Genomic DNA, 25702 nt, shown 5'->3' on the forward strand with positions numbered 1-25702 from the left:
AATTGTAAATGATATTTTTAATCATTTTAACAAAAAAACTTTAGTCATTCCAATCATCTTTAAGTGTAAATGAAACACGTGTACGCTCAAGCTATTTGAGTTTTACTAAAATAAATTCGAATTTAATTCAATTATCATCAATCAAGTTCGAGTTTAATTAAGTCAAGTTATCAAGTGAATCAAGTTTGAGTATTTTAATGTTTCGTTCGAGTGGCTTGCAAACTAATCATGTTTTTTATTATTAAATATATTTTTAATATTTATATTAATTATTTATGATTTTACCTCTCTTTATATACGTACATAACAAAAAAAAAAAAAAACCCTAAAATCCTAATCTCCAAAACATTTTCTTCCTTTCTTTCCTGAGGCAGCGGCGCACCTAAAGACAGCGTCCAGCACTCAACAATCCCAAAGCCAACCACCTCTTCCACCTTTCCTGCATTCCTCTTTATTGCAAAATACACAGCAAAAGTATGCTTGGAAACGTATTTAATCCTTTGAAGACATTCATGGCATATTTAACATGTGAAGACGTTATGACAGACATTTGATGTTGTATAAGTTATCTTAATTTAGATTGCTAGGTATTGTTGTATTTGGTTAATTAGATCGAAACTTCCTTTTTCTTTTGTTTTTTCGATTTATAAAATTTTGGATTTGATTGTGCATTATTTTGTATTATTATAATAATTACTTTTATTTATAAAAAAATATAGTTTGAAAAATATCAATTCAAGCTCTAAAATCATTACCCGAACTCCTTGTTGAGCATATTAATCAAATTTATAAATTTTATTTAGATTTTGAGTTTAACCGGGCAAGCTTCAATTTGCAAGTTTGGAGTAAAACTCAAACTTTGCAATATATCGACTTGATTACACTTATGTGAACCTTGATAATCAAATGTCAATTGTTATGGTTTGTCCTTCTAAACGATTAACAAATTTTCCTTAGAAATATCTCAGCCCAAGACTTGAGCAGTGAGCCATTGACAAAAAACACACACACACAACACAACAAAAAAAAAAAAAAGGAAAACGAACAAGCAAACCACAATAATCATCTAACCATAACAGGGAAATATGAACTGCTAGATAAATGCCAAAAAATCCAGTCAGACATAATTGGTATTGTAGTACGAATCTCTACATAAAAAATTTTATCAACTATATACTATACATAAAAAATTCTTGTGTGAAAACTAGGCTATTCACATACAAATTATTAGGGGAACCAACAAACATCAGGCATTCACAATGAATATTCCAAGTAAGATCTACTTGAACCCAATCCATTGCACAGCAGATGAGAAGAAAACAGAAAATAGAAAAACACAGTAAAACATTTATGTGCTCAGACTGAAAAAGAGTGGACTAGATAATCATTGCTTATAATAACCAGTTTGATGGGGAATGATATGGATTTGGAAAGGTATAATGAGGTCGAGGAAGAAATCCAGGTTGCTGCGCAGGGGCATTATAATATGGCCCACACCACCCAGGATAGGCGGGATGGCCATACTCATGGCTGACTGGTGCTTGTTGTTGGGCCTGTGGGGAAGGATAAGGAGCAGTAGTAGATGAGGGAATATGGTAAGGAGATGGTTGCTGCGGGGCAGTATAAGGGGGAGGAGGATGAGCATACCCAGGCATTGGCAGCTCAGGGGGCCTATAGTAAGGAGTTTGGGAAGGAAGAGGCATACTCCGAGGCTCTGTTTGCTGCTGTGGACTGGATCTTGGATTTTGGAGGGGCCGTCAGGGTATGGACCAGTGTTCTTGCGATCCTGGAAGCTGAAACCTGCCATTTGTCTTTGAACATCTTCCATCATTTCTCGACATTGGATGTTTCGAGTCATCACAAAATCAGTGCACTGTTGCTTGATATTATTGATTGCATCCTATTTAATAATAAAAGAAATTTAATATGTATGCATAAACGACTTAATAAGTATGCCACATTATTGAAGAATAATGATTCAAATACTGCCTAAAGCAATGGCTGTGCAATTTCTTACCTGACAAGTAACATAAAACTTCAGCCCCTCATTCCCTTCATTTCTTTACACTTTGCAACAGCAGCTTGAATTTGCTTGTAACACTTCTCTCGCGATGCTGAAATAAATAGTGATATAAAAAGTTATATAATAGACCTTGTCAGAAAATTAATACCAACTGTTCAGACAACAAAACTTAGACTGAAGTAACAATAAAAACTATTGCACTAAATAATGAATCTGGCTGGAATTACAGATTGACTTTTACAAAAGTACTGGTTCCAATTCCAAATATCAAACTGCAATATAATTTCTAATTGACTATATGATACAGATACAAAATCTTCAGTGTTGGGCTAGACACATCAGTCAGAAAAAATTCAATGCAAGCTTATGAGATTCCCTTACAAAAAATTAATAGGTGTAATATCAAGAATACAAACAAAATGTACCTTTATAATCTTCAAGATTAAAAACGGCAATGAACTCTTCATTTTGAGCCTGCAAAAGGGGAATGAAAAATGAAAACAACTGTCAGTCATCCAGGATCACAATCTAAATCACAGCATTAGAAGCTGAATCTGACTAGAATATCATGCATGTTAACTTCATGACAGGACCAAAGTTGATGCATCCAAGGCTATCCTACTATATTTTACCAAAAAGGATAAGAAGAGAGCAAGAGAGGAAGAAAGAAGCATTCATTAAAAAAACAAGTAGGAGAAACATACAAGAAACACATTATTTTTATGGTTTAAAGCACTAGGGTACTGAAACTTCCAGTGTTATTTTGATAATCTGATGTTCAAAGGGCAACAATGAGCATCGGGATACTAGGCCACCATTGTGAAAGTAATTTCTAATGTTTAATAGTCCAGGATTAATTAGACATAGCAAGGCAAGGCATATATGGGCAGATGGACAGGCAACCAAGCAGATACACAAAGAAACTTCTCAACTCCTCAATTCAAAGACCCAAAAATGCTTAAGGAAAACCCATAAAGATGGCATATTCATAAAAGTCTCCAATAAATACACTCATGATGATTAAAGTTTTTCTTTTTCTCTTTGTCCTTTCATTATTTCTACAAGGACTCTTCTTTAAGGCAAGAAAGCTCGTTTAGATTAGCTTATCACTCAGGAAGCTGATGAAGAATAAGGAGTCTGTATATACAACCAACCGCATGGAATAAATATCACAGCCACTCTCAGAAAGAAGGCCTGAGCTCCTTTTACCAGTCAAACCAAGACACAGTGTCTTCTGAACCATATGCTCGATTACCTTAGGAGTGCCAAACAACAACATGGAAAAAAGGAGTATATGTAATAGTCACAAGACAATAAATAATCCCTAGTTATTTTTTACATCAATTATCAGATAAATTATTCAGTGTATTAACAGACAGTTCTGCCATTTTAAAACTACTATATGCAAATGTTGAGAAAATCCAAATGACCATGGAAGAATAAAAAAAAAAAGATAATTAGACCTGAATTTGCATCAGTAATTGTTCTTGTGTCTCAATGTTTTGGGCAATTTCCTGACATATGAGATCATACTTTGCTATCTCTTTCCTGAAAAGATCCTCATAGGAGCCAGTGGATGTCATCAACTTGGGTGTATGTCATCATGAACCAATATATTATATAAGACTAGTAAAGTTAAAGATAAAATGACAATAATTCAGCTATGATAATAGTAACTAGACGAATGAGCAATCAGATGAAATGAACATTTAATCATCATAAAATATAACTTACGTGCTAATATGAAGCCTGAAATGTAGAACAATAACAAACAGGAAGCCTGAGGAAAGGAAATTATCCAACAAGACAAATTTGACAGAGTCATTTCTCAATGAATATTACATCAATACCACCATTAATTCCTTTTCCACAAATAAAATCAGGAAAGAACAATAGTGAGAAAATCAATATTGAATTTCTTTTCCTGGTAAAATTGCTCTCACTTTCCCTTAAGTTATAGCCAAATACAGTCAGATCAAAACATCACATTTTTATCCTCATGTTTCCAATTTGTATCTTAAAAAGCCTTCTGATTGTGGAACACTTATCCCAGATGTTAACTTGCAACTTGGCAAGACGTGTTAACTGGTGTGTAGCAATTCATTAGCTGACTATTTTATCATTCATACACTCAAAAGGAAAAATCGATGGAACTCAAAATGGGGGGGGGGGGGGGGGAGCTTAGAGGTTATTCCGGTGAAGAATCTCCTTGCACCATAGAGATCATTGCACTCCGGTACATGGATACTAGTGAATAGGAAAGCACTGTCAAATTATACCAACCATCATACATCATACCACGCTTGACAGTCAGACCATGAAAAGTAGAGAGTTCTCAGCAAATTATGATTTCCAAATAGAGAACGAAAAGCACTAGCATGAAGAGTAACTTTGAAAAACCTCATTTCCCATTTTCCTATAAGTTCAAAGTTCCCAATTTAAAACATAAGCACCAATAATCACATTTGAAATTAAAATCTCTCATAGAAACCTTTTATCAATCACCTTCACATAATCCAGTGACTCACATATGCCATGAATAGACACAAGCTAGTTTGAAAAAAATATATATTCAATCACAGATAAAGACTTTATCATGAGCATGAATTTTCATCCTTAAGAAAGAAATTTCTTGCTTGCACAAATTACAAGCAGTGCATAAGTCTCATCTAGTGTGGACACTTTGTTAGTTCTTTATATGGATTATGCTTCTTTTTCTTATCTGGTTCTTGAAAGGGAGTCAAGAAAAAGGGAAATAAAAATTTTAACAATTCAAGGTTTACCCATACGATGCAGCTCAAAGGAAATAGCAAGAAAAGAATGAGAGATCAAAAGAGGTTTCTTGGGGCCAAAGAAGAAAAAAGCAATGAAATGATTTTAGAGCAGGGATTTAAATTGTGGTCATGGCCACTTTTTTGATCGTGTCGTGTTTATTGTGATTATGGATGTAATGGATAAAATAGCGGTAGTTGCACTCATCGTGGTCGTGAATTTTTTTCTATTTTATACAACTTATCATAAAATAAACTAAATAAATATTGTAATCATAACAACATTTATTTATGATCTTTAAAGTAATTTATCACATTTTTATTCTTTCATTTATATGTTAAAATAAAATTTTTCGTTACAACTCATAAATTAATATGTATATCTAACATGTTCATTAATATTTTCATGAATCTTATGGACATGAATGTTACAAATACATGTTTAATCTTATTAGGAAGAATGATGATGAACATTAAAATTTTCTTTTATAAGATATTATTATTGGGGTAAGGGATTAAAATCTGATTCCTTGAACATAGGTACTTGTATTTTACCATTAAATCAAATACACAAGTACAATGTTTTAAATAATTAACAAAAACAATGTAATAGTTAGCAACTAACCATAATCAAACTTACCAAAAAAAAATATATATTAACAATAACATTTAATATCAAAATTATATAATAAAATTAATTCTTTTAAATTAACTGATTATACATGTATTAATTATAAAAAAATTTAAATTCACTAATTAAAAGCTAACATCCCTATTAAAATTTCATTTATATCACTAACTCGAATATCAATTTCCCACCCATATTTACTTTTCCCTCCAATCATTTTACCTAAACCAAAAAAAATCAATTTTAATTTTTAAAACAATGTGACATCAGTCATTAGCCTTCATTTTGTAAACCAAATTCTCAACATATTCCAAACCTGTTTTCTTCTCTTCTTGCTAGTGGTAAAGCATGGTCTTCCAACTTCCAAATCCCTGTTCCATTTTCCTCTGTTTCTCATTCCTTATCTGTCTTTACTTTTCTTCCCCCTCTTGCAACAAAGACACCAAACACAACCAACCACATCCACGTCTTGCTCAAATCCTCACTACCTATCTTTCAAGAGATTTTAAATTGTTATGTCTCATCTATCTGTCCCTTTCAAGAGTCAAATGGGAGAAGACAACGCAAAGCATAGCCTAAAGTCAACAGGTATGGAAGCTATATGAGAGCTTTTTCTTCAAACCATCCATGACTCAAATTTTAAAAAATGGATATTTGTTTTTTTACCATGAATTAATTTCATTTTTAAGTTTGATTAAGGCTTAATTTGTTGGATTTTGACTTAATTGTTTGAAGTTAAGGTGAGTTTTCTTCTCTAGTTTGATTTTGCTTATTGTGTGATTTGATTTGGAAAATATAAAAAGTGACTTTAACGTCTTGTTACAATTGCTATTGGCCATTATGCCACTATTTATGGCCACAAAACTGTTCTATGAGTGTGATTGCTTATCACAACCCCATTATGGGTGAATAGTGGTGGCGGAGGGTGCCGCCACCGCTAAATAGCAGCAGCTATGTTGCAACGCCGACGTTATTTGAAAGTTTGGATTAGAAAGAGAGCTCAATGTGGAAAAACTAATAAATAAAATTGTGTGGAAAAGAGTCTTCCGCCACTGCTAAATAGCATTAGCTACGCCACAACGCCAATGATATCTGAAACCTTGGATTAGAGAGAAAGCTCACCATGGAAAAACTAAGAAATAAAATTGTGTGAAAAACTAGTAAAATTGAATATATATTGAAAAACTGCTCATTAAGAATTATACAAGTACCTTAGGTTTATATACAACTCACTAGTGGGTAAACTAAGAAACTAAATCTTCTTAAAATTGATCCTATAATTGAAGGATTGTCTATCTTATTTTTTTGTCCTTAATTCTAGGGATACAAGTACTTAATTTTAAAGATACAAATATAAATATACAGATTACAATATTACAACCAGCTGTAAATAAGTGTTTTCTCACACTCCCCTCTAAAACTGGTGAATAGGTGTTTTCCATTCCTAGCTTGGAAATAATTTCTTAAAATGTTGCACTGCTAAGACATTTAGTCAACACATCTGCAAGTTGACTCTTGGTTGATACATATGGTGTACAAATCAACCCACTGTCTAGTTTCTCCTTTATGAAATGCTTGTCTACTTCAATGTGTTTTGTTCTGTCATGTTGCACAAGATTGTGTGCAATGATAATTGTAGACTTGTTATCACAGTAGTCTCATTAGTCCTTCTCACTTGATCTTCAAGTCTTCTAGGATAATCTTTAATCAGAGTAGCTCACAAATTCCTTGAGCCATTGGTTTGAACTCTGCTTCAGTACTTGATTTTGCCACCACATTCTGTTTTTTACTCTTTCAAGTCACAAGATTTCCACCTAGGAAAGTGCAGTAGTCTAAGGTAGATCTTCTATCAATTATTGAACTTGCCTAATCTGCATCTATATATGCCTTTAGAACCAACCCCGAATTTCTTTTGAATAAGATACCTCTCCCGGGATTGGCCTTCATATAGTACAATACACGGTATACAACCTATAGGTGCACTTCTTTAGCACTATGCATAATTGACTTATCACACTCATAGCATATGCTATATCAGGTTTATTATGTGAGAGATAAATGAGTCTTCCAACTAATCTTTGGTACCTCTATCTACAGCAGCATCTTCATTAGCTTCTCCAAGTTTATGATTAGGATCTATACGGATATTTGCAGGTTTACATGCGAGTTTCCCAATTACCTTCAAAAGATCCATCACATATTTCTACTGTTAGATGAAAATACCATGTCGTGAGCTTACTTCAATTCTTAAGAAGTACTTCAATTTCCCTAGCTCTTTTATCTCAAATTCTCTAGCCAAACACTATTTTAGAGATGCGCTCTTTTTCATCATCTCCAGTGACTCTCCCTAAATCAAAGTGCTTGAATAAACAATGTGTGATCTCCTTGACATTGCTATATCCCATTGCTAGCATCACTTTGGCAAATCTCCCGAACCAAACCCTAGGAGACTATTTAGGACCATATAAAGCCTTTTTTAAGCTTACATACTTTGTTTGCTTCTAGATGACCTCTAAATCCCGATGGAAATTTCATATATATTTCTTTTTCCAAATCACCATATAGAAAAGCATTCTTTACATCAAATTGTTGAAGCTGCTAATTGTAATTTGCAGCCAATGATATCAAAATCCTTACTGTATTCATCTTGGCAACTGAAGCAAAAGTTTCATGATAATCCACGCCATAAGTTTGAACAATACCATCCACCTTGTATTTTATAGTAAAAACCCATTTACACCCAATTGGATTTTTTTCTTTAAGCACCAATTCCCATGTCTTATTTTTCTCCAAGGCCTCCATTTCTATTTTCATGGCTTGCCACTATTTCTCACTGGATAATACTTCGAATAATGTAGTTGGAATAGAAATAGTGTTTAGGCTCACAAGAAAATTTTTGTGAGATGGTGAGAATTTTTCAAATGACACAAAATTAGAGAGTAAGTATAGTGGATGCTTAGTACATTCTCTGGTGTCTTTCCTAATGGCAATATGTAGATCATAATCACTAGTTATAGTTATGGGAAATTCATGCTCATTTTGCCAAATAGAGTCAAAAACTGTAGTTACCTCATTTCTAGAGTTAGGATCAAGTTTTGGGACTTGCATTGGTTCAATATCTAGAACTTTCCTTCTTGAGTACACCTATAATTACTTCATAGAATCAAGAACAATAATATCCTTTGTCACATCTTTTGTGTTTGGAATAGATTCAGACTCAATTCAGTATTTAACTTGGATTAAGAAGAAACAGATTTAGACTTAGAAGAGTTAATGGGTGAGGTGAAAATGTTGAAAAGGACAAGTCAAGCAAAAAGAAGTCCTTATCCTTATCTTCTATGAATGAAATCTCCCCCTAAAGATAAGATTGAGTAAAAAATGGTTTACTTTCTTCAAAAGTGATATCTACAAAAATATAGAATTTTTGGTAAGAGATTGATAACACTTATAACCTTTCTAAGTTGATGAATACCCCACAAAAATGCACTTAATTGCTCTAGGATTCAACTTCCCCCTATTATGACTGTGAACATGAACAAATGATGTACAACCAAATAACCTAGGTGTGAGGTTATTTGAGATATTAAAGTTGGGATAGAATTGTGAGATAGTTCCATAGAAATCTTAAATCCCAAAACCCTCGAAGGTAACTTATTTATGGTGTGGCAGTGAGAACAGCTTCCCCCCAATATGATTTGGGTACATTTGCTTGAAAAAGTAAAGCTCAAGTTGTGGCTAGTAAATGGCTATTTTTCTTTTTTACCACTCCATTCTGCTGTGAAGTATTGACACAAGATGACTCATGGATAATCCCCTCCTTTTGGAAAAGGTAGATAAACTCTGGTTGAAATAGCTTCTCACATTATCAGACCTAAATCTCTTGATTCATTCAAAATTGATTTTAGATCATGTTTTGGAAGCTTAAAAACATACTATTCACATCTAATTTGGATTAAAGTAAAAATATCCAAGAGATCCTAGTACAATCATTTATGAAAGAAACAAACCACCTTGCACCCGAAATATTAGAAATTGTAGATGGCCCCCATATGTTACTATGAATCAAGTAAAAAGGAGTGAAATTCTTTTATTGCTAACTGGAAGAGACACACATCTATGCTTTGCAAGTTCACAAGCATCACAATGAAAATTTTCGGCATTTAATCCTTTGAATAAAGAAAGAAACATGTTTTTCAAAGTTCCAAAACAAAGATGTCTAAAAGGAAAATGATAAAGCCAGATTTTGTTTTTATTAGGAGATTTTTCAAAAAGAAATGACAAAGGTAAATTATTCTTGATATTACTTATGTTGTTTGATGTCTCAAAGATAGTATAGTCCATCTTTTCCCTTAGCAAGTCTAATCCTCTTCCCCGAACTCTAGTCCTAAAATTCACAATATGAAGGATAAAAAAATCACGTTGCAATTCCTGACTTTGGTAAATTTTTGTATAGATATCATATTAGTAAACAATCCAAGAACATGAAAAACATTTTTAAGAACAAGGGATTAATTTGAACATCTCCTAATCTTGCCACTGTAGTAAGTGAACCATCTACAACAACAATTTTTTTATTACTAGGACACATGATATATGTACTAAACTTCGATGAGAAATGTGTCATATGGTCTATGGCTCCTAAGTCAATCACCCAAGAACTTGTAATAGGCTTAACCGAGACATTTAATCCATGAGAACCAAAAGCTTCACCTGAACTAGAGACCTTACCCAAAGAACATATTCCAATAGGCTTTTCAAGAGCTTTCAATAAGCTTCTCAAGAGTTTTGAATAGGCTCTCATTTTTTCAATCTCCTATCTATCCAACTCTTTTTGTTCCCGAGACTTTTATAGTACTCCGGTGGTTTTACTAGCTGTCACTTCCTCAAATCGGGTAATAGTGACAAATTCTATTATCTTTGGCATAGTTATTTTTCTCAGGACTGAAACGAGTCTTGATAGCAAAGGTTTAACCAGAGACGATTCTAAGCAATGAAGACCAAAGAAGTAAAAAATAAAACTGAAAGATTTAACAAGATTTGGCTATGAAGGCCTGAAATAGAATTCAACAATGAAGGCTAAAAAAATTTTCTTCCCAAGAGCTAAAACTCTAATACCATGTGAAAAAACTAAGAAATAAAACTATTTGAAAAACTAAGTAAAACTGAATGTATATTAAAAACTGCTGATTAACAATTTTACAAGCACCTTAGGTTTATATACAACTAACTAGTAGGTAGACTGGCAAAATAAATCTTCATAAAACTAATATTATATTTGAGAGATTGGCTATCCCAATTCTAGGAATACAAATATAAATATAAAGATTACAATATTACAAGTAGCTATGAACAAGTGTTTTCCCACACTCATAGCTTTAAATAGAAGATAAAGAGGAGAATAAAGAAAAGGAAAAAAAGAAAAAAGAGAATGTTATGTGCTTTAATCGAATTAGTATTTTATTTTTATATTTTTGGGCCATCAAAGACTAGCCCAGTTAATATTCAACCTATGTTTCTAATTAGCCCAGTAATGGCAATTTAGTTATTTTGGTATTCGTGCAAATCGGTTAAGGGTACAAAAGGAGGTTGTTATGCTGGTAACAAGAATATTACAAATGATGAAAAGAATCGTCATCTTCCCTCTCAATTCTCTCCCTCTTTCTCTCTCTCTACTAAGCTTTTTTCTTATAGAAATTTCCAGTAACTTGGCTCATCCTTGAGCTAATTAATTCCTTGTTAAGGTCAATATCATTGGTATCATAGCTACGTTCTTGGCATCCATGGTAGGGAATATGACTTCCAAATTGCAGAAGTAAGTAGCATAGTTACAAGCAGAGGTCCAACAAATTGATAGGAAGATAAATGATAAAATCGATGACTTCTGAAAGGAGATTAAGGAGTTCGAGAACCTCTTCGATTTCCTAGCTGCTTGAGAAAAGTATCCACCTTAGGACAAGAAGGGAAAATATCTAGCTCTAGTGTGAGGAGAATCATCTTCTAAGAATGCTAGAATGCTAAAGTAAGATTTTCTTCCTTTGAAACTCTAGGCAGTTTAACTTAAAGGGTCCTAAGTTTAATAAGGAAGATTTTAAGGGGATATTTATGAAATTTGAGCAATATTTCGTGGCTGAAAGAGTTCCTAAGAACCCCAACGTTAGAATTGCTATGTTTAGTTTGGAGTAGAAACCATTGCAATGGCATTGACATTATTGTAAAGTGCAGATAGGGTTTGATAGGCTAGTCTGCAGGTGTAGAAATCTGATTGTCCTACATTAGTGTAGATCTGATTCTCCTACATTAATGCAGCTTGATTTCCTAATTTATTTTGGGAATATATCTCATTTACCCTTCTAATTTAGTCAACTATTCTGATTGTCAAGTTTTTAAGGATTTGTTTCTTTTTTAGAATAGAATAATTCTCCTTCATTTTATTATTTATTATTTTTTGTTTCATGTAAGTTGTTTCCTGATAAAAACTTCACTGTTCCTAATTATTTAGATGTACTCCTTCATTGAAGATAAAATAAGAAGAAATAAGGACAATTATTCTTTAAGTTTTCTACATGGTATTAGAGCAATTCGACTTGAATCATTAGAATGTAGCCACACGAGTTTCCGTTATAGCTAGCAACAGTGAGAACTCTTCTTCTGCAAAGATATGGCATAAGGAAAGTCACAAAGAGGTGATGCTCCAACAAACCCTTCAAAACAAGTGTGCAACCTTTGGAACTAGTTTACTAGCAAAAAATGGTAATTTCCTAAACGACTTAAATGTTCAATGGGGAAATACACAATCTTGGATTGTTGATTCAGGAGCATCAGAGCACATGATTGGAGATGCATCCTTATTCAACACATATAGACCTTGCTATGCTAGTTCTACTGTAAAAATTGCTGATGGATCTCTCTCAAAGGTGGCAGGAACAGGTTCTACAATAGTTTTGAAAGACATAATACTCGACCCTATCCTCCATGTCCTTAATGTAAGTTGTTACCTACTTTCTATCAATAAACTTACGAATGATAGATGTTGTGTCACTAAGTTTTTTTCCCAACTTATGTGAATTTCAAAAATTGGGCTCGTGGAGGATTATTGGCAGTGCTAGGATATGTGGAGGGCTCTACCTCTTTCAAGATGATGCACTTAAGATACCACAAAACTCTTGTACAGCTATAGTCTCTAGTACTAGTAAGGATGACCTTATCATATTATGGCATTATAGATTACGACATTCAAATATTTCATACCTAAAAAGGCTATTCCCTCATTATTCAAGAACATCTCTAAAGATTTTCAATGTGAAATTTGTCAACTTTTCAAGCACACTCGAAATACCTATCCTAACCTTTCCTAAAATCATCTTAGCCTTTTCTCAATGATTCACTTTGACATTTGGGAACTGTCAAGAGTTAACAATATCACAAGTTTTAGGTGGTTTGTTACATTTATCGATGATCATACTCGACTCACTTGGGTATTCCTTATGAAAGAAAAATCCAATGCTAGTCAAATCTTTCAATACTTCAATAGCATGGTACAAACCCAATTCCAAGTCCTTAAAACTAACAATGGAAAGGAATACTTCAACTCTATTCTCAGCCTTTACCTCACCAAACATGGCATTATCCATCAAAGCTCTTGCATTGACACTCCACAGCAAAATGGGGTTGCCGAATGCAAAAACAAACATTTGATAGAAATGACCAGAGCCCTCTTGTTGACTTCCAATGTGCCAAAATATTTTTGGAGAAAAGCTGTCCTCACTACAACTTATTTGGTTAATCAAATGCCTTCTCGAGTTCTTGGCTTTAAAACATCTTGTCAAACTCTCCTTGCTTCCTACCTACAAACTTAGTTGATCTCTTCCATTCCCATCAAACTCTTTGGCTGCATTGCCTTTGTTCATATTAGCTAACAAAACCGCAACAAAGTTGATCCCAAAGCCTTAAAATGCATCTTCCTTGGTTATTTTCCAAACCAAAAAGGCTATAGGTGTTACTCACCCATCACAAAAAACTTCTATAGCTCTATGGATGTCTCTTTCTTTGAGAATCTTCCATACTATAGTAAGAATGATATTCAAAGGGAGAATACTACTCAAGAATATCAATTCTTAGCTGTTGACTTGCCAATTTCCCAACCAACCCCTTTAAAACCAAATTCTCAACCTACCCAACCTGTTTAGACAACTTTTGACTTTTCAAACCCTAAGGTTATGCAAGAAAAAACATAAGAACTAATAGTCTACTCAAGGAAGTAAAAACCATAGGAAGAAGTGGACAACTATACACAGCCCAACACTAAAAATCAAACCATTCCAAGTCTCCAAGAACCTGAAACTAACACAGGTAATGTCCCTATTGAATCTAAAATTGAAACTTGTAAGCCAACTGGTGACCTTAACATTCCTATTGCATTAAGAAAAGGTGTGAGATCATGCACCTGGTACCTTATCTACAAGTACATCTCATATGACAAGTTAAATCCAAACTTTCGAGCCTTTACTAGTAATCTTGACAATGTGCAAATTCCAAAAAATATTTAGGAAGCCCTCAATGAACTAGATTGGAAGGCAACAGTTCTTGAAGAAATCAAGGCACTAGAGAAAAATGGTACATGGAAAATTTCAGATTTGCCGAAAGGGAAAAACCCAGTTGGATGTTAGTGGATCTTTACAATAAAGCACAATGTAGATGGAAGTATAAACAAGTTCAAAGCTAGACTTGTTGCAAAGGGGTTCACTCAATCCTATGGGATAGACTATAAGGAGACATTTGCTCTAGTAGCCAAACTCAATTCAATTAGAGTTCTCTTGTCACTAGTAGCCAACTTGGATTGGCCTCTTCACCAACTTGATATCAAGAATGCATTCTCAAATGGTGACTTCGAGAAAGATGTCTATTTGGAAATTCTCCCTCATTTCAAAAGGCAAGACAACATGGGCAAAGTGTGCAAACTCTGAAAGTCTTTGTATGGACTTAAACGGTCTTCTTGGGCTTGGTTTGAACGGTTGACCAAGGCAACGAAAAGGTATAGATTCCTTCAATGTCAATCTGACCATACTATGTTTGTTAAGTTCACCAATGAAGGAAAAAGAGTTATTCTTATAGTTTAAGTGGATGATATCATAATCACCGGAGACCACAAGGAAGGAATAGATGATTTGAAGAAACTCCTTGCAAAGGAGTTTGAAATAAAGGACTTGGGGTTCCTTAAATATTTCCTTAGGATGGAAGTGGCTCAATCTAAGAATGGAATATCAGTGTCTCAACGTAAGTATGTACTTCATCTACTCAAAGAAACCGGCATGATTGGATGCAAACCTACTGATACACCCATGGACTTAACTAAAAAAATTGGAAGTGAAAATGGAGGTTTTTTCACAGACAAAGGGTGATACCAAAGACTAGTTGGGAAGCTTATTTACCTCTCCCACACACGACTTGATGTCGGGTTTGCAATAAGAATGATGAGTAGATACATGAATAATCCAAACAAGGAGCATCTTAAGGCTGTTCATCACATCCTACAATGAGAGTCTTGGTGAAGGACTATATTTTAAAAAGTCAACGGACAGGGTAATTGAGGTATACATAGATGCTAATTGGGCTGGATCAGTAACAGATAAAAGGGCCACTACTGGATATTGCACTTATGTGTGGGGCAATTTGGTAACTTGAAGAAGTAAAAAGCATGTTATTGTAGCTAAAAGCAGTACTGAGGCTGAGTTTAGGGCAATGTCCCACGGTATCTATGAAGGAACTTGGTTGATGAGGTTCCTTGGAGAATTAAAAGTTCAGATTGTGACATCAATGACACTATTTTGTGATAATAAGGCTACTATAAGTATTGCCAAAAATCCTGTTTATCATGATAGGACCAAGCACATAGAGCTGGACCGACATTTCATAAAGGAAAAGATAGAAAATGGGTCGATCAAACTGGCCTATATCTCTACAAGTTCACAAATTGTAGATATTTTGACTAAAGCTCTTCCTAGAAGCATTTTTGACAGATTGAAATCCAAGCTAAGTATGATTAACATTCATAACCCAGCTTGAGGGGGAGTGTAGAAATCTGATTCTCCTACATTAGTGCAGATCCAATTCTCCTACATTAGTGTAGCTTGATTTTCTAATTTATTTTGGAAACTTTTCTCATTTCTTCTGATTTAGTCAACTATTATGATTGTCAAGTTTTTAGGGATTTGTTTCTATTTTAGAATAGAATAATTCTCCTTCCTTTTATTATTTTTTGTTTTCTATTTCATGTAAGTTGTTTCCTAATAAGGAACTTCACTGTTCCTATTTATTTAGATGTACTCCTTCATTGTAGATAGAATAAGAAGAAATACGAACAATCGTTCTTTAAGTTTTTTACAGGGGGTCTTGCATAGCTGAGATGTAAGATAGATTTATTATTGGGAATATGAAGATCCTATGGCTGACTTAGTAGGATTAAAATAGTCTAGTACTATAGAACAATACCATGATGATTTTATGGGAATTCTCAACTTGTTACAACTAAATGATGAGTATGCTATTAGTGTATCTATTAGCAATTTAAAACTAGATATCTCACAAACATTTAGGTTGTTCAAACCAAACTTTTCAGCTTGCTAAACAGATCGAACCTATCTTATATCTTCCCTCTAAAAAAACAATTCTAGCATCTAAACTTCCCTTATTAATAACAGTTCTCAAAACTCCACTCAAAGAAACCAAAACTTACAACCTTTATTACCAACACCAAAGAAACCACCTAGCCGAAATCTTTTGAACCTTAACTATCCTAGACAATCTGGTTCATTCCCAAGACCTAGCAATGGCTCCAACCAATATAATGCTTAGAGAAATGGTTCAAGAGACTCACAAAAGCTGAAATGGAAGAGAAAAAGAAAAAAAAAAGGTCTATGCTATTGGTGTAATGCTAAATACACACCTAAGCATAGATTTATGAGGTCCCAATTAATATTAGTTGATAATTGATGGCTATAAGGATGAAGAATTGGAGTTCTTTGATTGTATTGACAATATTGAGGGACTGACAATAGAAAATGAGGGAGAGAACCAGGCTGCAATATCCCTACATGCTATGTTAGGAACTTCTGGATTCTAGACCATGAGAGCCAAGGGGTCATTAAGAAACATAGCTTGGTTATCTTGATTGACTCAGGAAGCACCCGTAATTTTGTGGATCTTACTATGGCTAAGAAATTGAAGTTACCCATGTCTCAGAGCCATAAGATAGGCGTGACAGTGGCTAATGGACAAAATATGATCATCATGGGAATTTGTAGGAAGATCAAATGGTCTGTACAGGGGACTGAATTCAATATAGACTTTATGGTTCTTCCATTGAAAGGTTGTGATGTGGTGCTAGGAGTCCATGGCTCATTATATTAGGACCAAAATTATGGGACTTTGCTGCATTAACTATGCAGTTTAAACATGAGCAAAAATGCAAAACTAGTAAAAGTATACAGCTAGGTGAAATACAATTGGGTGGTAGTAGACATGCATTGAAGACATTCCAAATTTTGATAGCTGCCAATGTCCAACGGCCATATGGTTTGATGATGGTAGAAAGAGTTCAGGTGTTGTTAAACTACTGCAGAAGATCCAAAACCTAGTGAAAATCATGCTTTGACTCAATTGTTAAAAAAAATACAGTGATTTGTTTCAAGTGCCTAAGGGATTACCACATTGTAGACCACAGGACCCAAGATTTCCCTGAAGGATGAAGGGTAGGCTATCAGAATCAAGCCTTATAGTTATCCAGCCATTCAAAAAGATAAAATTGTGAGGATAGTCAGGGAAATGCTTGAATCTGGTATCATTAGAGACAACAACAGTTCATTTGTTTCTCCTATTGTAATGACGAAGAAAAAGGATGGCTCATGGAGATTGTGTGGATTATAGGCAATTGAACCAAATGATTATAAAGGATAAATTTCCTATACCTATGGTAGGGGAATTGCTTGATGAACTTGTTGGGGCAGCATTCTTTTCCAAGGTAGATCTAAGATCGGGTTATCACCATATCAGAATGCACAAAGAGGACATACAAAAGATTGCCTTTAGAACTCATGAGGGTCACAATGAGTTCTTCGTGATGCCATTTGGACTCACCAATGCTCCTTCTACTTTTCAAGGATTGATGAAATTGCACATTCAAACCTCACTTGAGGAAGTTTATACTGGTGTTTTGCGATGAAGTTTTTATCTACTCTCCTAGTTGGGAAATTCATATGAATCATCCGGAAGCAATGTTTAAGATTCTCAGGATAACCAACTTTTCTTCAAGCAAAGTAAATGGGAGTTTGAGGCCAAGAGGGGGGTATTTAGGGCATGCAATTACTGGCCTAGGGGTTGAAATGGACAAGAAAAAGGTTCAATGCATGCTGAAGTGGCCACAACCTAGGAATCTGAAAAAGTTAATGGGACTTTATGGGGTACCACAGAAGGTTCATCAAAAGTTCTGGTACAGTAGCTAAGCCTTCGACTAACATGTTAAAGAAAGATGCTATTGGATGGGGAGAGGCAGCTCAAAAGGCTTTTGATGATCTCAAAATTGCAATGACCATAGCACCTATTCTGGCATTACCAGATTTCTCTAAGGAGTTTGTGGTAGTAACTGATGCTTCACGATGGGAAGTGAGGAATGTTCTCACTCAAGATGGTAGGCCCATAGCCTATTTCAGTGAGGCATTATCATTTAAATATCAGGGTTTATCGGTGCATGACCAGGAAATGTTGGCTGCGTTGTTAGTAGTTAAAAAAATGGAATGCATATTTGGTGGGTAGGCATTTCAAGATAAAAACTGATCATCAAAGCTTGAGGTTTTTATTAAAACAATCACACCAGCCCAACAATTGTGGGCGGCCAAAATGATGGGGTATAGCTATAAAGTATGTTTTAGGAATAGGATTTCCAATATTGTAGCTAACATGTTATCAAGAAATATTATGGAGATAGAGGCTGTACTATCAACTGTAACTTCAATGAGCACTAACCTCTTCACTAAGATCCAAGACCCGAGGACTTAGGATCCCCAACTACAGAAGTAGATACTAGATTTGCAATTTGCTGCAACTACACATTCCAAATTCACTTGGTTTGGTGGACTGTTAAGGATGAAAAGGAAGCTTGTAGTCGGAATTGTCCTTGAGTTAAGGTAGAAGTTGCTATACCATTTCCAAGGAAGCCCTGCAGGTGGCCATTCTAGAGTTCAAGCCACTATGAGTAGAATTTATGGGGTGTTATACTGGCAGGGATTAAATAAAAAGGTAAGGAGAATGGTGAGGAAGTGCATTGTTTGCCAACAAACAAATATGACAACGTAGCAACATCGGGATTATTGCAACCTTTGCCAATACCAGAGAGGATTTGGCAGGACATGTACATGGAATTTATAGAATGGTTAACTAAAATCTGGAGGTAAGGATGCTATAATGGTTGTTGTTGATAGACTGAACAAATATGCTCATTTCATTGCCTTAGCACACCCTTTTCTGCCTTGTCCATAGCTCACATCTTCATGGATCAAGTGTACAAGTTGCATGGTACAGAAGACTTAGGAGTTAGTTAAGGAATAAGGTCAAATTCCTTATCTTTAGGAATAAGGTCTAATCATTTTAAGTTTTTTACCTTTCTGTTTTTTATTAAAGTTAGAATTTTTATCTTTTTGTTATCTCGTTTAGTCTATTTATTTTATAGTTGTTTTCTATGAAAATAAGAAAAGAAGAATTTTTTGTTCAAAAAAACCAACATGGTATCACAACTAGAGAGTTAAGTCTAAATCGAAAAATTTTGAGATGGCAAAAACTGCCATGATCGAAGCCACTAAATGTTCAACAACATCTGGGGATGATGTGGATAGCACTCAGACCATCTCTTCTGTACCTTTTCAACAGATTGATTATATCAATTTGAATTCCTCTCTTCAATTAACCATCCACAAATTGAATGTTAAAAATTACCTAGAATGAGCCCAGTGTGTAAAACTAGTGATTGATGGCAAAGGAAAACGTGGTCATTTGATTGGTTAAGTGAAGAAACCAGCAACAAACTATCTGACTTTGAAAGCATAGAGGTTTGAGAATTCCTTAGTGATTGCCTGGCTTATCAATTCTATGGAATCAACAATCGAGAAACTGTTTATGTTCTTATCAACGACCAAAGAAGTCTGGGATGACATTCTTGATATTTATTCAAATTTGGAGAATTCATCCAAGATATTTGAATTAAAGATGAAGCTCAGGCAATCCAAACAAGATGATCAAGAAGTAACCACTTATTACAATACATGACAACTCTATGGCAAGATATGGATTTGTGTTATGATAAGGAATGGGATAACACCAATGACAGCATGAGATACACAAAACGGATGGGGAATGATAGAGTCTACATGTTTCTAGCAAGACTTAACAGAGATTTGGATGAGGTCAAAGGTCAAATTCTAAGCAGGAAACCACTGCCATCCATATGAGAAGTTTTCTTTAAGGTACAAAGGGAGGAAGCCCGATGTAAGGTGATATTGAATGGAGAATTGCAGCTGAATATCGAAGCAGAAAGCTTTGCTCTTGTATCAAAAGGACCTAACCAAGGAGATAAAAGAAACACAAAAAGGCCTTGGTGTGATCAATGTAAAAAGGCTTGGCACACTCAAGAAACATGTTGGAAATTGCATGGGAAGCCTTAAAACTGGAAAAAAAAAATAGTTGAGATAATCGAGCTTTCTAGATGTCCAATACTGATCAAGGGCAACAAACAGTTTCAAAAATGCTTCTTTTCACTGAGAATCAACTATAGCACCCATACAAAGTTTTTCAATCTCCCTCTTTCGATGTAAACTCTAATCCGTCTCCATCTTGTTCATTTGTCCAAAAAGGTAAAAACCTCGCAACAACTTTAGTTAGTGTCAATTCCAGCTCTTGTCATCCTTGGATTATTGATTCTAATGCAACTGATCACATGATCGGAACTTCCAATATATTTTCTTATAAAACTAGTGTAGGGAATCACAATCGATAGCTGATGGATCTTTTTCAGCTATCACTGCAAACTAGTCCATAGTTCTTTCTTCCTTTCTTACACTCCATGATGTTCTTCATGTTCCTAATTTGTCATGTAATCTTTTGTCTGTTAGCAAATTAATTCATGATCAAAACTGTCAAGTTAATTTTTCTCCTCTAAATGTGAATTTCAGGATTTGAACTCAGGGAAGAAGATTGGCAGTGCTAGACAAAATGGAAGACTTTACTTCTTTGAAGATGGAATTGACCTAAAAAATGCAACCTCAAAGTACTTGTCTCAAATCTATTTCTATTGCTAGTGATAATGAAATTTTGTTATGGCATTTTAGGTTATGACATCCAAGTTTTCAGTATTTAAAATATTTGTTTCCAAAGCTATTCATCAATAAGAATCCATCTTCATTTCAATGTGAAATTGTGAGCTAGCAAAACACCACCATGCATCGTTCCCCTCATAGCCATACAAAGCATCAAGACCTTTTTCTATAATTCATAGTGACGTATGGGGACCTTCTAAAGCTTCTACACTTTCAGGAAAAAGATGGTTTACCACTTTCATTGATGATCATACTCGCATGTCTTAGGTATATTTACTAAAGGAAAAATCTGAATCTGAACATATTTTTAAAGTTTTTCAAAAAATGATACTAAGTCGGTTTCAAACAAATATTATAATTTTTTGAAGTGATAATGAGAAGGAATATTTTAATAAAATTTTGGGGAAATATTTTGAGGAAAATGGTATTGTCCACCAAAGTTTTTGTAATGACACACCACAACAAAACAGAATGGCTGAAAGAAAAAACAAACATCTTCATAAAGTTGCTAGATCCTTCGTATTTACAGCTAAGGTTCCTAAATATTTGTGGAGGGAGGCTATTCTTACAGCTACTTATTTGACCAATCGAATGCCATCAAGGGTATTAGACTTTCAAACTCCTTCAAATTTGTTTAAAAACTGTTTTCCCACATCAAGGATTTTCGTCAATATTCCTTTAAAAATTTTTGGTTGCATTGCATTTGTTCACATTCACAATCATAATAGAGGAAAACTTGATCCAAGTGCAAAAAAATGTGTTTTTGTTGGTTATTCTCCAACACAAAAAGGATATAAATGTTTTGATCCCATTTCAAAAAGGATAATCATTACTATTGATGTCATTTTTTTTAACCAAAAAAAAAAAGATTTTAATCATCATCTTAGGGGGGAAAGTGAAATTGAAGATTTTGTCTTTGATCTCTAGATAGAAATGCAATATATGATGTCTATCCTAAATTCAAAGATACCTACAAACCCTACTTCAAAAATAACCGAGGTTACCATGGAAACGAATATGTTAAACACTGAAAACAATGGATAACTGCCTATTGTGTCATAAAAAAACACCTAGAATCTGAACTGTGGGAGAAACTAAGTAAAAAACCGAATGAGTTCATTGTCTTTTCAAGAAACAATCCTGATTAAAAAAGAAAAGCAATCCACTTTGCAGCAGTCCTAGGAGTCTAATCCGAGAACAAATCAAATTTCTATCAATCCTTTAGGTAAATCCATCTCCGAATCAACTTCCTATAAGCCTAATTCCCAAATTGAGTCTGTTAATGATATAAATGTTCCAATTGCTCTTAGGAAAGGTACCAAAGAATGTACTAAACACACCTTGTCTAACTTTTTGTCATATGAAAAGTTGTCTCCCTCTCCTTGCATTTACTTCTCAATCATCTAGTATATACATTCCTAAAAATGTACAAGATGCTCTTAAAGTTCCTAAATGGAAGGAAGTTGTTCTTGTAGAGATGAAAGCTCTTAAGAAGAATAAGACTCTGGAAGTAATGAGTTTGCCTGAAGGAAAATCCATGGTTGTAAAGGGGTATTTACAGTGAAGTACAATTCTAATGGCTCCCTAGAAAGATATAAAGCTAGACTAGTAGGAAAAGGATTTACTTAGACGTATGGTATAGACTACTTAGACACATTCATGTTGGTGGCTAAACTAAACACAGTGAAAGTGCTATCATCAATTGTTGCAAATTTGGATGGCCATTGCAACAATTGGATGAAAGAAAAATGTATTTCTCAACAGAAATTTGTAAAAGGAAGTTTATATGGACTCTCCTCTAGGCTTTATTGAAAATTTGGATCAAAGGTTTGTAGGCTAAGGAAGTCATTATATGGACTCAAATAATCGCTTAGACCAGGGTTTGATAAATTCACTCAATTCGTAAAGAAAAAAGGTTACACTCTAAGGCAAAATGATCACACCTTGTTCATTAAATTTCACATGGAGGGAAGATAACAGTGTTAATTGTCTATGTCGATGATATTATTCTTACTGGAGATGACTTGTTCGAAATAAAAAGGCTAAAACAAGTTCTAGCTTAGGAATTTGAGATTCAGGACGTGGGATCATTGAGGTACTTTCTTGGAATGGAAGTTGCATGGTCCAAAAAGGGCATAGCTATCTCACAACGAAAGTACATTCTTGATCTCCTAAAAGAAACAGCTATGAGTGGCTATAGACCGATTGATACTCATGTAGAATGCAACTTGAAGTTATGAGAAAGTGATGATGGAATGCCTATTGATACAAAGTGATATCAAAAGTTGGTAGGCAAAATGATATATTTGTCACACTCGACTAGACATCGCATTTGAAGTCAGTTTAGTGAGTTAATTCATGCACTATCCACATGAAAAACATCTTAATGCTATTTACAGGATTCTAAGGTACTAAAAAAGCACTCTAGGAAAAGGATTAATGTTCAAGAAAAGTGAACAATAGGGAGTTGAAGTTTATACTGATGTTGATTGGGCCAGATTAATCATTGATAGAAGATCTACCTCTGGGTATTGTACATTTGTCTAGGGTAACTTGGTTACTTGGAGAAGCAAAAAAAAGAGTGTGGTGGCACCAAGCAGCGCTAAAGCAGTGTCTATAGCTATGGCACATGGATTTTGTGACATATTGTGGTTGAAACATGTCCTAGAAGAACTAAAGAGGCCTAGCACCCTTCCAATGAAATTGTACTATGACAATAAAGCAGCCATCAGTATTGTACACAATCTAGTACAACATGATAAAACAAAGCATATTGAGATTGATAAGCATTTCATAAAGGAGAAACTTGAGGCTAGTGCTATATGCTTGCTGTTTGTTACTACAAGGAAACAAATAGCAGACATCCTAAACAAGGGGCTTCTAAGGCCTAACTTTGAGTTTCTTGTCAACAAGTTGGGAATGATTGACATCTACGGACCAACTTGAAGGAGAGTGTAGAAGATTTAGGAGTTAGTTAAGAATGTAGAAGATTTAGGAGTTAGTTACAAAATAAAGTCAAATTCCTTATCTTTGGGAATAAGATCTAGTTCTTATCATTATGAGATTTTTTTTATCTTTCTATTGTTTTTATGTTACAATTTTTATCTTTTCGTTATCTGGTTTAGTCTATTTCTTTTGTAGTTGTTTTCTATGAAAATAAGAGAAGATGAATTTCTGATTCTCAAGAAACTAACACATGGCATGCCTAATAGTATTGTGTCTAATAGGGATCGAATCTTCATGAGACAATTTTGGCAGGAACTTTTCAAAAGGCAAGGCACTTCCTTAAACATATCCACGGCCTATCATCACCAATCCAACGGCCGACTGAAGTGGTCAATAGATGCTTGGAATCCTATCTGAGATGCATGTCCAACAAAAGGCCTAGATTATGGAGTCATTGGCTAGCATTGGCTACATGGTGGTACAACACTACCTATTACACCATTATTCACACAACTCCTTATAAAGTTGTATATGGTCAGCCACCACCAATTCATCTTCCTTAACTTGTGACTCACTAGTCCAATTAGGGGATAAGAGCTTAAAGGCAAGGAAAGCTACCATGAAGATGCTCAAATTCTACCTGAGAAGTGCTCAAGATAGGATGAAGACACTGGCAGATAAAAGAAGAAGTGACAGGGCTTTTGAGGTGGGGGATTGGGTCTATACGAAGCTTCAACCATATAGACAACAACTTGTCCAGAGAAGTTGCCTCAAATTGTCAGCCAAATATTTTGGACCTTATATCCTGGAGAAAGTTGGCAAGGAAACCTATAGATTAAAGCTACCTCTAGGTTCTAAGGTGCACTCTACCTTCCATGTCTCTCCTCTTAAGAAACATGTTGTTAAACAACCTACTCAACAGCAACTACATGTTATTGGGGATGATGGAACTATAGCCAAAGAACCTTTGAAGATCATAGACAAAAGGCTTGGAAAGAAGGGAAATCGAGCTGTAATTGAAGTATTGGTAGAATGGACCAATTCCTTTCCAGAAGATGCAAGATGGCAAGTCCTCTACAAGCTTCAGCAAAAATATCCTAGCTTTAATCCTTGAGGACAAGGATTTGCTTAACCGGGGGAGTATTCTTATGTGCCTTAATCAAATTAGCATTTTATTTTTATGGGTTTTGGGCCATTAGACACTAGCCTAGTTTATATTCAATGTATGTTTGTAATTAGCCCGGTACTAGCAATTTAGTTATTTTGGTATTCATGTGAGTCAATTAAGGGTACAAAAGGAAGTTGTTATGCTGGTAGCCAAGATATTGCGAAATGATGAAAGGAATTATCATCTTATCTCTCTCTCTCTCTCTCTCTCTCTCTCTCTCTCCTGAGCTTCTTTCTTCTGGAAATTTCCAATAACTAATTTCACTGTTCTCTCTCTCTTCTAAATCCATTTCCTTGGCTCATCCTTGAGATGAATGATTTCCTGTTAAGGTCAATATATAAAAAAAAAGCCAATCTTCGATTGTCAAGGACAACAATGACAAGCAGTGTGAGAGAAAAGAAGAGAGAAAAATAGGAAGGCCCAGTAAGAGTACAAAAAAATGAAAAATGCAAGGGGAAAGGAAAGTAAAAGCCACTGGAGGTAGAGAGACAAAGCTGGAGGTAGAGAGACTAAGGTTAGAAAGGGAGGTATTAGATGATAATTTGGAACAGACAATAAAAAGTAAAACCAAGGGGAAAAATGCAATTTTCCCTTTCCTTTTTCCTTTCAGCTAGTAAAATTGAATACTAATGCAGACAGGTGCAACCAACTGGCAAGTTAACAAATGCAAAATTGAAAGTTTTAAGAAAAAAAGTGTTTGGAAGTGTAGGGACAAAAATGATGTTCGGCTCCAACTTTAGGGACAGTGAACGAGCAGCTCATCCTTCTTTACCACAGATAAAGCACTAACCTATTACCATGCCCAAT

At 34.7% G+C, this 25702-nt stretch overlaps 1 protein-coding gene and 1 pseudogene across 5 annotated transcripts in view; one reads left to right on the forward strand and one right to left on the reverse strand.

The window, feature by feature from the left end:
- Positions 1–1067: 1067 nt before the first annotated feature.
- LOC149520101 (vacuolar-sorting protein BRO1-like) overlaps positions 1068–25702 on the reverse strand; it is a 29204-nt gene continuing 4569 nt past the window's right edge. For 2 of the 5 annotated variants that reach the window (XR_016331566.1, XR_016331572.1), the window contains exons 5-8: positions 3487–3571; positions 2449–2497; positions 2018–2114; positions 1068–1900 (exon numbers count right to left, since the gene is read on the reverse strand). Coding sequence is in view for 3 of the 5 variants with exons in the window: in XM_089750864.1 (XP_089606990.1) it covers positions 2038–2114; positions 2449–2497 (126 nt within the window). In the remaining 2 variants the exon portion in view is untranslated. The other 3 variants (XM_089750864.1, XM_089750867.1, XM_089750870.1) reach the window with 2 other exon arrangements.
- On the forward strand, positions 19241–23727 carry LOC149520102 (uncharacterized; annotated as a pseudogene).

Source organism: Durio zibethinus, chromosome 2 (assembly GCF_047325235.1).
Source record: "Durio zibethinus cultivar Kanyao isolate XHJ-2024 chromosome 2, ASM4732523v1, whole genome shotgun sequence".
NCBI lineage: Eukaryota > Viridiplantae > Streptophyta > Magnoliopsida > Malvales > Malvaceae > Durio > Durio zibethinus.